Source organism: Malaclemys terrapin, chromosome 17, assembly GCF_027887155.1.
Source record: "Malaclemys terrapin pileata isolate rMalTer1 chromosome 17, rMalTer1.hap1, whole genome shotgun sequence".
NCBI lineage: Eukaryota > Metazoa > Chordata > Testudines > Emydidae > Malaclemys > Malaclemys terrapin.
The window spans coordinates 16,818,288-16,832,053 of NC_071521.1; the positions used below are offsets into that span (position 1 = coordinate 16,818,288).

General features: G+C 46.9%; 2 protein-coding genes across 2 annotated transcripts in view; one reads left to right on the top strand and one right to left on the bottom strand.

Moving 5' to 3' along the window:
• Nucleotides 1-9,509, top strand: part of ASTN2 (astrotactin 2) — a 657,219-nt gene extending 647,710 nt beyond the window's left edge. Inside the window, exon 23 of the mRNA XM_054007154.1 lies at nucleotides 5,503-9,509. Coding sequence (XP_053863129.1) covers nucleotides 5,503-5,506 — 4 coding nt within the window. The 3' untranslated portion in view covers nucleotides 5,507-9,509. The remainder of the gene's footprint in view (nucleotides 1-5,502) is intronic.
• Nucleotides 9,510-9,523: 14 nt separating this feature from the next.
• PAPPA (pappalysin 1) overlaps nucleotides 9,524-13,766 on the bottom strand; it is a 229,059-nt gene continuing 224,816 nt past the window's right edge. Inside the window, exon 22 of the mRNA XM_054007151.1 lies at nucleotides 9,524-9,631. Coding sequence (XP_053863126.1) covers nucleotides 9,524-9,631 — 108 coding nt within the window. The remainder of the gene's footprint in view (nucleotides 9,632-13,766) is intronic.

Below are 13,766 nucleotides of genomic sequence, written 5' to 3' on the forward strand. Positions count from 1 at the left end.
AAAGCTGTACCTTTTTATGAAAGAGCAAGAAACTACAGTTCGGTGGGGTTTTTCATTTTTTCCCTGTCTTTTTGGACCCGCACAGCCCCTTGGGCCTGTAACTGAGATGTGTCCATTTATGCACAGATGAAAACAATTTGAATGGATTGCAGAATCTCATTCTTTAGGAGGTAAACGAAAGGCACATTCTCGCCCTGTAAACAACGGAGCAAGATTAAAATGGGAAGCACTGTGTTCAGGCAGCACAGCTACTGGGAGCAGGCCTGTCATGTGTGTGTAGCTTTTATCCGCCCGGGGAGGTTTCAAAGTGCCTTAAAAGGCCTTGGGCAGGAGCGGGTTGCAGGCCTGGCTAGCGCCTGACCCATTGAGAATGATGCTCATCTTTAGCGGAATGTTTTCTTGTATGGCCACAGGCTTGGTGCCTAAAGAGTGTCTGGCGTTTCCAGCTTTATAACTGCATTTAGGCAGCTCTCAGCCCCCCTTCCCCACCCTTCCCCCCCTCCACATCAGCAATACCCTTGCATTGAGGGTGGCCCCAGTGTGGCAATGCTTTTGTGGTGGCCACTGTCTGGCTTTGGCGTGAAAAGGGGGCAAAAATCCCTTTGTTTGCATTTTTTAAAAGACTAGAAAATTGAGCCTACTGGGGGCCAATCGTCTGGGGAAGAAAAAAAAATCCTGCCGGGGGGAGGGTCACCAAGATGCAAAAGAGGGAGTGTAACTGCCCCTCAGTCATTCAGTGATACTGTGCGGAAACCATGCTTAGCCAGCACCGGTTCCTCCCTGCCAGACCTGTAAGAGGCGTGCTAATGCTGAGGAACATAGAAGCACTGACGGCTCATGGTAGCAACCAAGGACCAGCCGAGGTGTACCCTGATATGCAAACCATGCTGGCTTTTGCTGAAGTGTAAGTATCGCTAAGCCAAGGTTGTGCACAGGAATAAACATTTGGCTGCTTTGGGAGGACCCGCCCGCGGCCACGGGAGCTGGCTCGCCCCACCCTCAGCATCCAGTGGAGCTAGTTCTCTGCCTCCTCTCTACCCCTCCTTCCCCTCCCCCCCCCCACAGGCAGAGGAGCTGGCGCTCCCCTGCCAGAAAACCTCGTTCTCCCCACCGTGGCTCCAGGGCTGGTGGAGCTGGCTCCCGCTTCTCCCCGCACTGACTGAGGGGGTGGGGCATGGCCCTGTTTGCCACCCTGGCACACACCCCTGCTCTAAACACGACTGTGTTCTCTCTCTCTCTCTCTCTCTCTCTCTCTATCTGTGCACACTGCGCTGCTGACTTCAGAGACCAAATTTAAATTGTTACTATTAGTTACTGCGGTCAGGTCTGCTGAGACCAAGTAGCTATGTGAGAGTGAACCACCTTCTCTCCTGGCATGTGTACAATCGATACCACAGCTGGCTGGAGTCCCACTGCAGAATCTTTATTGGTGAGGCATGAACCACAAAGGACCCAGCTTGACCTTCAGATCCCAGGGTGAACTTGTGGCACTGGCAATTAGATGTGCCATTGTTTCACTTATCACCTGATGTGGACTGGGAACACAGAGAGCCAATAGATAACACGAGGCTATAGCTGTAGAAGCACTTTGTAGTGACCCACACTTTGGCCTGGTCCACACTAACCTCCCACTTCGAACTAAGATACGTAACTTCAGCTACGTGAATAACGTAGCTGAAGTCGAAGTACCTTAGTTCGAACTTACCGCGGGTCTAGACATGGCAGGCAGGCTCCCCCGTCGACTCCGCGTACTCCTCTCGCGGAGCAGGAGTACCGGCATCGACGGCGAGCACTTTTGGGATCGATCCCAGAAGATCGATTGCTTACCGCCGGACCCGAAGTATAGACCTACTCTTTATGATGTTAAGGATTATGTCTTAAGTATTCACACTTACCATGATGTTCATCATTCTTTTTAAGTTACTAGCAGGGATCTTGGATTTCAAGACATCACAGAGCTTGCTCTTTTGGGGGCAATTTATGTTTTTGCCTGATGAGCAGCAACCAGTGAAACCTCACTTTTCCATGCAGCTACACAAAAACCTAGACGGATAACTGCTCTGCATTTAGTAAAGTGAAGGATCCTAGCCACAAATCAGGCAAACATCACTGCAGGAAGAACATTTAAGCATGTGCTTAAATATAAGCAATTGATGAGGACTTGATGGAAGCACATACCTAAGTGTTTTCCTGAATAGAGATGGACTTAAACATGTAAAATGTTTTCCCGAATGGGGGCACCTATCCCTAACAAGGTCTTAACTAATTGGTTCAGCAGTGGCCAGTGTGCTTCGGTTGGAGGCTACTGTCCCAGTTCCGCAATTGCAAAGACACCAGGTAGCAAGGGAGTAAGATGCCATACTATTTAAAAGTCACCATATGGACTGCTTCTGTAAGTGTTTTCATTGCCTGTAGTGCAATCATTTTGCATTTCATTCAAACTATTTCCCACCCAACAGTCAGTCAGTCTGTCTGTCTCTCTCTCACACACACACACACACACACACACACACACATGCGCGCGCGCGCCTGTGGTAGTCGACTCTAGGATCCCTGTAACAGATGTAACCAAGTTCTTACTAAAGGCCAGTGTTCTTTTCAATACATATTAGGTAGTAATATGTCCACTGTCCACTTACCACAAGAAACCAAACAAGATGTGGCACAAGAAAATATTCCAGTTCAGAACTCTTTAATACAAGCTTATATTGTTTGTGTTTTTGATTCTCTGTTCTCCCGGCATCAGGGGACATAAACCCTCTTAGATGTGTGAGCATGTGTATGAAGATATATACAAAATCACACAGTTAAATATTTAAGCATACAAGGTATTATATATTTATATAATATAGAACTTTAAAGTATAGGAATCAACAATGGCAAAATATTTCTTATGTCTTTGACATAGCTTTTTTTTTTCTTAAATGACATGTGACCTGTATTTGAAAGACCAGAGGAATTTGTTTTTGTTTTTTTTTAAAAAAACCTGTATAAAGAAATTCTGTGAAAATGGTAAAAAAAACCCTCATGAACCAAAAAAAAGGACAACTGTTAAAAACTGTATTGAAAAAAGAAATAAATTAGATGAACAATTGTGTAAATATAAATTAAAAAAAGATGACAATCTTAATAAATAAGCTTTACTATTTACATCTTTATATATTGCTTGGAGACTTAAATTAGATCCGTTAAAAACAAACGAATGCAAAATAAAAACCCAAAATAGGAGCAGCAAACGTACAGGCGTGAGGTACAGAATTAAGGGCTGAACTGTATTTTGTTTATCTGTTTCTTCCTTTTTTTTTTTTTTTTTTTTTTTTCATTTTTCTTGTATACAGTAGACCAGTAGAATTCGTGTGAAAATACCTCCTCAGCACTTCCTTGGATTATTGGTTGACGTGGCTTCCAGAAAGTGCCAGAAAGATTCCATAATAATAATAATAATAAACATAATAATTATAACAATAATAAAAAGATACAATATGATACATAAATATGGAAGAGCAGTTGGTACTATGAATACATTTTTTTCTCTAGATGAGATCACAGTTTTATTTGTAAATATTACACACATATATATAATATTACACATATAATATTATATATATCGCATATATCTCTCTAATATGGCTCAATCCTGCTCCCATTGAAGTCAATAACAAAAAAAAAAACCTCTTGTTGGCGTTGATGGGAACAAGATTCAGCCCAACATCTACAGACAGGTAAATGATTACAGAGGCCGTACAATGCAAACTCCACAATGGTTCCAATTCCTCCCTCTTGAATTGCTGGTGAAAAATGTCTCGTTACAGCCCTGGTTCTTTGTACTCAGAAGATCACAACGGGTGGCTGAATTGTGACCTCATGGATTGAAAAAAAAAAAAATCCGAACCAAAAACGTTTTCAGAACGGAGTTCTTTTGGCTCAAGCATGACCCTCATTAGCTCTGCCTCCCCCCACACGGCCAATATTGCACATGTAGCGCCAAGACTCTCTATCTGACGCTAGTCAAGCCAACTCATGCACTTGTGCTTGGCTACAGAGGAAGCAATTCGATTTGAACTGAATCTCAGAGCTGTAGAATGGGGCCAAAAGGGGGGGAAATGGTTTGCTACAAAATATTACTACAATGAAAACATCGTCCCCATCCTGCTATACTCCACTGAGAGTCTGAAAACTGGGTTCACTGGGAGCAAGAGCAACCCATTAACCTTTGCATTAGTCCCTGTTGCCCCAGTGAACTGGAGCTCAGAAGAAGTACAGCTTGACAGATCTGGGTCTGCTCTCAGTAAGTCCTGACCAAGCCCCCTGGAGCTCAATGGTTAAACTCTATCAAGGGGAACATGGGGCTCAATCCAACAAGGTGCAGAACACCCTCAAGTCAATGGGAATTAAGGGTGCTCAGCGCCTCTTGGAGGGACTCAGCCTCTTGGAGAGACAGGATTGGGCCCCAGGATGGTGCAATGCGGAAGTTACTCAGTTGCAGTCACTGGAGTTACACCACTGAGATCAGAATCAGGCTATGTATCTTGAAGATATCAACTCTCTGCACATGGCCTTCTCCCAGTGACAGACTGAACACACATCTAACTCTCACTGGCGTCTGTGGGAGTTTTGCAGGTCAGAAGACTGCAAGATGAGGCCTTAAGGCGAGGATTCTCAAAGCGGTCCAAGGGAGTTAGACACCAAAGTACTGGCATCTAACGCCCTTAGGAAATCCCAACCTAAGGGTCAGTATAACCCATTCAGTCACCTCCTTGTTTTCTAGTTTGGACTCTCATGGAAATCAAGGGATGGAATCTAGGAAACGGGGAAAAGTTTAGTGCCCCTAATCCCAACTAATTGGAATTACCTGTCTGATTATTTAGCAGCTTTTCTTTTCTTTTCTTTTCCTCTCTCTCTCTCTCTCTCTCTCTCTCTGTCTTGTCGTTCTGAATTCAGACTGTGCAGTGATTTTTGAGTGCAGTAATTGGAGCACAGTGAAATACTGGATAAATGTATATGTACAGTTGGATAATGTAAAAAAGCACAAATACACACGTTAAAAAAATCTGGAAAAAATAAATGCAATGAACCCACCCACCCCCACCCTCCAAAAAACAACAATATACCAACTTCCCTCCCCCGCCCCTGCAAGAAACAAAAACCAATCAAACTAGCCTTATTTCCTGGACTTGTCACAAAGCACAAGGGGAAAAAAAAAAAAAACAACCCAAACCCCGAAAACCCCCCAGACAATGCAATAAACACTTCACTGTATTTCTAGGGATAGCTACACCTAAGTGTCTAACTCTCTACTCAGTTGGCCGAATAACACATAAAAATAGGTTTTGCTCTTCTCTGGTTTGGATCATGCATCTTTTTTTTTCCTTTCTTTTTCCCCCTCCTCTTTCTCTTATCTCTGTAAAGCCTTGTTGTTATTTTTTTCCCCACTTGAATCAGTTGCAGCAAGAAACCGTTGTTTGGGGTTTTTTTTTTAATTTTTTTTTTTTTTAAACACAGGTAAAACCTAGAACAAACCGACAGTTACAACCAAGTGAAACCAAAACCGGAAGGGAGGTAGCTGGAACCTGACTCTGAACGACCCTCTGGCACAACCCTCCTGTCTCAGCCATGGGGGCGAGGGGCAGCAGAATGTGCAAGAAAGCCTGGACACCAGCACAGTCCGTTTTGGGGTGGAGGGTAGCAGCTGATAGGGGTTTTCCACCCCGTCACGCACGATTCACCGCTTTCTGATCTAACTCTCCCTCCTCCTAGCCATGGACACCATCAGCAGCAGGAGCCAAGCTTGGGCAAACCCTGCTCCAAGCGAAGATGATCACCTCACTCAGGGCTACTGTGGGGTGGAGCGTTGGCCCCACATCTCTGGCAGTCAGGCAGGTGCAACGGGACCTGCACCAAGTGAGCAGCTGCCTTCGGTGGCTTTATATCTTTTGTTTTGTGCATTTGCTTGGTGGCTTGTGTCCCTCCAACCTCTTCCTCCTGCCTGATCCAACCCCCACTGAAGTCAATGGGAGTCTTTCCATTGAAGTCAATGGGAGCTGGATTGGACCCTGAAAGAGTTAACCCTGTATACGCCAAGGATTAGATTAATCTTTTCCTCAGGACCGCTGCGAGGGAGGGTGGTAAAGGGCCCACGTCCCTTTGCGGCCCCTCCACTCACCCACCTATGCACAGAGGCAAGGCGCAATGGGAGGCTTGCGTTCAGGGAGCGCAAGGGGGCAGAGGTGGAAATCAGGAGCCCCCTCACGCACATGCCAACCCAGGTTTTCTTCTAATAAAGCCCATGGGAGGGAATGCTGCGCGAAGCAGCGCTAACATCCGCTGCTGGTGCTGTGGGCTCCGTCGGGGGAGATGCACGGCCCAGTGGGGAAAAGAGCAGCATGGAGGTTCTGCCCTGAAGAGGGGTCTGCCACTGTTGGCAGACCGGGAATTGCAGTGCTGTGACTGGCCTGTGAGGCTTTATGGGTGAGAGGCCACACCTCCGTCCACACTAGCCCCACCCCCCTCAAGCAAGAAGGACTCAAATCTCTGTGAGCAGCAGCTTGCCCTATCTTCTCCGCATTGATCCCTCTCTATGCAAAAGGGGCTGTTTTGGCCCTGAGTTCACAGGCGCTCACAGCGGGCACGAGACACGTATGCGCCTTTGGGGCTCTATGCAGGGTAGCGTTCTAACTGGGGAAAGTATAGATATAAATCAAACCCATATTAATACGTATAACTGAAACGTTATAGCTGCCCCATCTCTCTGGGCGGTGCAAATAGGACATGGGACACAGAGCAGAGCTCCTGCCAACCTGCCTCGGGCGTAGAGGACACAAGGCGGTCGGCATTTAAAGGGCATCTGGGGCTTGTGAGCTCTTTTGATGATACACGAAGCAAACTGCCAGCACGGGGGAGGGGCAATGCCACCGTCTCACGTGTATTTTCGTGTGGCTGGCAGCCTCAGAAGAGAGGCAAAGGACTCAGGGCTGCAGGGGATCGCTGTGAGTAAGTGCAGCTCCCATTCTATTCAGCTAAATTTGAGGATGTTCAAGATCATGATGCCTGACCAATCTTTTTGTCCTTGGGAGGGCAACAGTGAGCGCGTGCGTGCAGGTGGGTGGGATGCCTGCATGACAGCCAGGACCGGTACCTGTTCTCTGAATCAATAGAGGGCTTTGGATGTGGGACCCTTCAGCAGATTTACGACAGATTCACTGCCCCAGCCCTCCCAGACTGGAATTGTTTTGGGGTCATCACTCGTTTAATGGCCTTAGCTTTAACAGAGTGAGTCCAGGGATGTGTTTGGCCCTTTCTCTTTGGATCCTTAAACTTGACCCCAATTCCTACAAGCATGTTGATTTCCCACGTCGAGCCATTTTTACAACCTCCGGCAGCTCCCCCAGGCGTGCCATGGCTGGGGAAGGGAGATGCAGCCTCTGTAGAAGGCTGGGCATTGACTACACCCAACCGAAATAAAGTCCAGGTCTAGGGAGCGGTCCTAAGGCCCCTAAATCAGTGAGTACCACTGGGATGCCCAAGCTGGGCAATGAAGCACTGCGGGCTTTTGGTATCACTGAGTTGAAGAAGAATTCCTCTTTTGGCTTAAAATGTGAATTTTTTGCCCTTCCCACCACATCTTTTCCCTTCCCCAGAGTCTAAAAGATCAGGCAAGCAGGATGGTTCATTCTGGGCTGCAGTGGTTCAAGGGACAGCAGCCGGTTCTAGGATGGCTTCAAGGGGAGCTGGGCACTAGAGGTCCCACATCTGGCCCCGTGGCCCTTGTCAATGCACTTAAATGAGCTGCCCAAGCTCTAAAATGCCGCTGCCATTCCCTTGTCAGGCAACGTTAGACCCGCCTCTTGTTTGAGCCCATTTTAAAGCCCTGCAGAAGGGGAGATTAACCCTTTCAGGGAGGCGTTATTGTCAATAGGAGCCCTGGATGCAAATCCAGCCGTTCGTGTGCAGACTTTAGGGATATGTTTGGAATGGGTTGTAGCAGCAATGTCCACACTGGCTCCGCTGGGTATCAGATTGACTCAATGGGATCTGAGCAACCAGAGGATGCTGAATCCCAAATAAGAAATGACGAAGCGGCCGGTGGAAAGTGCACCTTTCAGGACCAGAACTGGAGGTGGAGAGGAGGGGGCAGATGGGAGGTGTGAGGGTAGCCTCTCTTAATGCCCTTCCTTTTGGAAGGTTCCAAGCAGCTGATCTCCTGCTCTGAAGTCGCTATGTGGGATGGATCCGCCCACAGGCCTGAGAATTTAATACTGACAAACCCGGTTCAAAACTCTAATACTGTCCCCAGCCATTCTTTCCCCTCGGCTTGTGCCTTTGCACTCTCTGCCTCTCCTCTCCTCTCCTCCTGCGCCAACAGGAGCACAAAGAGGTTCTTCAATATAATATACCCACATACCAAAGGGGAGGCGTAAGCAGAACCATTGGCTAGCTGGAGGTGAAGCAGCAAATCTCTTTGGCTGGCTGGTGTCCTGATTTCTTGCCCCAGTGCTGAGGAGAAAACCAGAGGGTCTGAAAGGCAGGTTGTAGGTAAGCTTTAAGGCAGATTGTTTGGTTGCTTGGGGTTGTTGTCACCCTGTCCTGACACAGTAAAGAAACTAGTTGTATGGGACATAGCAGCAGAAGTAGCAGCAGCAGACATGCTCCAACGACAAGTATGGGGGTTTGATTTACCCTCCCTATTCCCTCAGGAGCAATAATCTCCAATCCTCAGTGCCAGCCTAACTCATAAATGCCAATCCTCAGCCCATCCACTCGCTAGCCCCCACCCTTGCTTCACCACGGGACGGTCTGCCCACCAGCAAACGTCTCGGAGTTCTCCCATGTGTAGGCTGCAATTTGCAGGCTGGAGGTAGGCCAGTGGAGCCGCGCAGAAAAGCCCAGTACAGTTTGCAAAGCTCCTAGCCTGGGTGTAATATTTCCATGATAAGATAATGCAACCCACATTTCATCCGTCTGGCCATTTGGAAAGACATTCACCGTGGTGAACCCATCCTAACCTCAGTGCCCTGGGCGTGAGATACCTGGCATTCAGCATCAATATAGGCTTGGCCTGGTTTCATCCGAGAGCTCAGCCTCTTCCATGAATGCTCTGAGTTATGAGCGCTGGAGAGGGGAAAGTGTGTTTGCTTTGATCTCAATCTCTCTATTTATCTCTATAAATTTGTATATATATATATGGCTTGTTTCTCGCCTTAGATCTAGATACAAACAGTTCAAATTAGGTGGGCGCACAACTGCATAAACACATGCTGTTTTGATACTTAAAAGTCTTGACTCGACTCTTTGTTTTTGCTTGTTTGTTGTTTTTGCTATTTAAGATATACTTAATACATAACCCCCCACTTTGAGTTCTCCTTGGACAAAAATTAAAGGCAGACTGGGTGAATTCTAAAGGTCCCTGGTGCAGAAATGCCATCCAGTTGAGCAGCTAAATGTTAAAGACAATACCAAAAAGGGATGTGGTGTCTCTCCGAGCCTGCCTTTAGCGGTGTGATCGTCCATTCCATGTTGCCGGACGTTACCCGCGACTGAAGCTGCGTACATCCTTCTGATTGTTCTCTTGAGCGTTGGGGTCTAGGCAAGCACATTCTGCTTGTAGGTCACAGGACATAGGGAAAGGAATAACCTATGGGATAGAGGCAAAAACACAGGGAAGTGCATGAGGAAACACACTTTTCGACAGTCATGTGGATAAGGAACAGGTCTCAAAACACAAGATGCCCTCAGAGAACAGTTGACCAGCTGGCTTCCTTGACTCAATGCTATTTTTGGCGTGATTTATTCAAGCACTGGATTGTCAGCACTGGGACCCTCAGTCCTCTGTCCATCGACAGGACAGGTACAGCACAGGCAACAGCAGTGCGAGCCTTTCACGCTGCTTCCCCAACACACTACAGCCCTATCTCAAAAGGTCTGTCCATATTGTGGCCGGGGATGTGAACGGCAGCTTGGGTAGACATACCTGTGCTCTCTGCGCTCTAGCTAGCTTGCTAACTTGTGCTGCTGCACAAGTCTGCCTCTCCCCTCTCCCCCGAAGCATGTAGTTCTTGGCACTGAAGCCTGGCCTGTGGTGTCCTCACTTCTGTTTGTAGAGAGCTAGCTGGAGTACAGCTACATCTCCACCAGAGGCCGTTCACACCCATGGCTGCCGTGTAGATGTACCCAAAGACACAATCTGTAGTGGTAAGAGGGGAGCTTGGCAGGTTCAGGCCTTGGCCTACAGGCATAGAACGTGGGACCCTTGCCACACAACATATTATCAATACGGACGTGCTTGTCTGAAGAACTAGAGCTTTCTCTGTCAGGCTTGCAGCAGTCTTCTGCATCGCTGTGCTTGGATTGCCCTTCCTTATCCCAATGCCAGGCTCCCAGCCTCTCCTGAAGGCCCCCTGCTCCCACAAAGCCCATAAGCACTAACTCACGACAAGATTACAACTTCGGCATCCCAAGAGTCAAAGTTATCAGCGTGCACTGGGTCCTGTCCAATCTTGTTCTGTCATTTAGGGGAGGAACCTGCATGCACTGAAGGTAATGGGAGTGATAAAGGCCCAGTTCTACATAGTAAGGCCAAGATTTTCAAACTCGCGTGCTTGAAGATAGGCTCCTAAATCGATATTTAGGCTCCAGAATAAGACCTGATTTTCAAAAGCACCAGTCACTCAAAAGCTCCCACTGATGCCAACAGCAGATGACACGTGCTCAACGCTTTAGAAAAGCAAGTTTTCTTAAGTGACTAAAGGTGGACTTTTATGCCCAATTTTATGCACCTAGTTTTGAAAACCTTGGCTTAAATTCCTCGGGGCAGGCGTTGTACCCCGCACACTGCTTAGCACTGATGAAAAGGTGCATGTGTTTCACCAAGAGTGAGCCTTTAAATGCTTGGTGTTTCAAAGTGCAGAGGCCCAACGACTGAGTGGGTGGAAACCTTGGAAGGAATGGGAGCGGGAGATTTTGCTCTGTGCAAATAAAATCTCCTCATTGCCTGTTTAAAGAAGAGCGTGCAGGAGTTACAGTAACAGCCCGGAGTGCTTGGCTAACAGACGTTGATTTCAGCCTATTGCATCATGGCATTTACATAAAGAGAAGGGGGTGGGGGAGAGTCTTGCTTGCCTGAAGTGAATTCCCAAGAGTCTTTCCCATCTGCGCAGACAGAGTTAATGACCTAATTCCCCTCCCCCAACCCTTTCCAGGACAGTGCTGCAACCTGTTCAAATGTTCTCGGCAAGTACAGCAAGCATTTGCTCCCTCTCGTTCGCTTGGCTCTGCTGCCACATGTTTACTCCCTCGTTTTATATGCACTTTTCTCCAGGCCATCGAGCTCGGATCTGTCTGTTCCCTATCGGTATCCATCCATCACTGGCACATCGAAGAATGTGGACCATGCACTTACACACATAGTTACCATTTCTGTCCATGGAGCTATCCCTTCCGTACATGTGCCTGCGTGTCTGTGTACAACGTGCCTTTCTCTTTACACACACGTACGGGAAAGACGGGCCGGGGTCGGGGGGGCGGTCTTTATTTCACAACAAGGCAGCCTGAGACGGGGACACAAAGAAGCTAAGAAAAGAGCTCCGAGAGCCAACGCCGGGCACAGATTGGGTGCTCTCCCGAACAACCACCCAGCACGTCTGACTTCACCTTCACAAGCCTCAACCGTTCAGGTGGAATAGGGCACTGGTTTTGTGTCAAGCTGTGGCACTGTCCAAAGAACTGAATCAAAGACCGGGTGACTGCAAGAAGTGTGAAGGGAAGAGAAATTTCAAGAGTCTAAAAATAAATAAATTCAAATAGAATTCAGAGAATTTGTAGAAACTGGAGAAAACAGGACGAGCTAAGAGGATACTTTGTAGCCTAAAGGTATAAGTATTTGCTAGGTAAAGCATAGGCACAAGTTAAGGCAGTGAAGCAATGAGCTTTCAGGCCTCTAAGGGTGTATTAATTATATTCATTACTTAAGAATTCCCAGTTAACACACTGAGGTTTGATAGCAAATACCTTTACCAATAGGTTACACCTTGGTCCATCCCCAAACCAGTCAGGGCAAGACTGCTGCAAACTACAATGTCCCAGATATTCTTAAATGAGATGGTGGAGTCTATTGGGTACAGTGAAGACCTGAAGTTCATTCCTGACTACTGCTGAGTCACTGTTTTGCCTTGGCCAAGCTCTTCTGTCTCTGGGTTTCAGTTATTCTCCCTGTAAACTGGGGATAATGCGCCTTCTTTAAAGATGCCATCAGTGCAAGATTGTCATTCTTTGGAACTCCAGAATCAAGAATGGGAACCCTCTCAGAGGAAGTCTTCAAAGAAGCATGTTACAGGTATGTAATTTCCCTGTGCGCAACTCACAGGGCTGTGAGAAAATATTGACTTTTGAACTTCCTGGCTCTCTGGAGTTTGTTACAGTTTGACGTCAGTCTGGTGTTCTTTCGAAATGAAGTCAGTGGGCCTCTCCTTATAGCCTTCCCCCCTCCGTCGGCCCCTCCTTCTTTGCTTTCTAACAAACCATTACAAAGACGTGTGAAATCAGAACTGGACAATCTCAGGTCTCAATATAGAGTGAAATGCAACGGCCAGTGATAAACAGGAGGTCAGATGACATGACCTAATGGTCCCTTCTGGCCTTAAACTCTATCAATCTGCGGAAAGAGAATAATCCCTCTGCACCATGAGAGCCTCTGGAGAGGGAATGTCTTCCTCTGTGTTGTCCTAAAAGAACCCTACAGTCTGCCCTATAGGATTCTATACTGAAATAATCCAACTAGTCCACTAGTCTGCCCCCAAAAGATGCTTCAGAGGAAAGTACACGTTCTCTGCAGTGGAACAACATGGCGATAAGGGGATTCTCCTCCTAATCCAGTGAGCGGTAGTGTTAGTCACTTTATACCGCTTAGATATTTTTATCCTATCTAATATAATGTTCTAATCTTCAATTCAATTATATCTTTAACAGCAGCGAGACTCCCGGGGCAATTATGCGTTGTATAACGATGTACTGGGCATTGATATGGATAAAGAGAACACCCACAGTCCCATCCGACAGGATACAAATCTATAAATGCTTGTGCTCCAGGGCATAAGCCAATCACTCATTGACAGGGAAGAAAATGGTAGGATGGAATGAGGACAGGTAAACTCAAACACACAGGGCTAATCTCATGACTTCAGCAACAAAAGAGCAGAGGAGAAAGGCTTGCGTTCTCCCAGAGAAATAACAATTATAACATATGTTTGTTCCAAGCCCCCCCAGGGCCAGATTTTCACAAGTATTTGGGCACCTAAAGCTGCAGAAAGGCACTAAGTAGTGACTAGCTGCCTAATTCCCATAGACATTTAAAAATCCAGCCCTAAGCTCTTTGGGGGCAGAGACTATCTTTTCCTTCTGTGTTTGTACATTTCCTGACACAACAGGGGCCTGGTCCATGACTCATGCTCCTAGGTGTCACAGCAATATAAACAAACACCAGTACTAAGAAGCTGTCTTCCATTCCTTTTCACTGGGCCATGGTCTGGTTAGGTGCTTGAGCCTAGAAAAACACACTCCAAAATGAACGGGCTTTGTTTTTCAGACAGCTCTTTAAGATCCCAAGTCATTAACAGCATATATGACTAGCACTGACATGTCCAAATATATGCATTGACTCTAGATATTATATACATTTAAAAACAAATCTGTTTTCCTTCATTTAGCTACCAAGACCTGTGTTCCCTTGTGTCTCCCCTTGCAACAGTTGATGCCTAACACCCAGGAATGCTGCT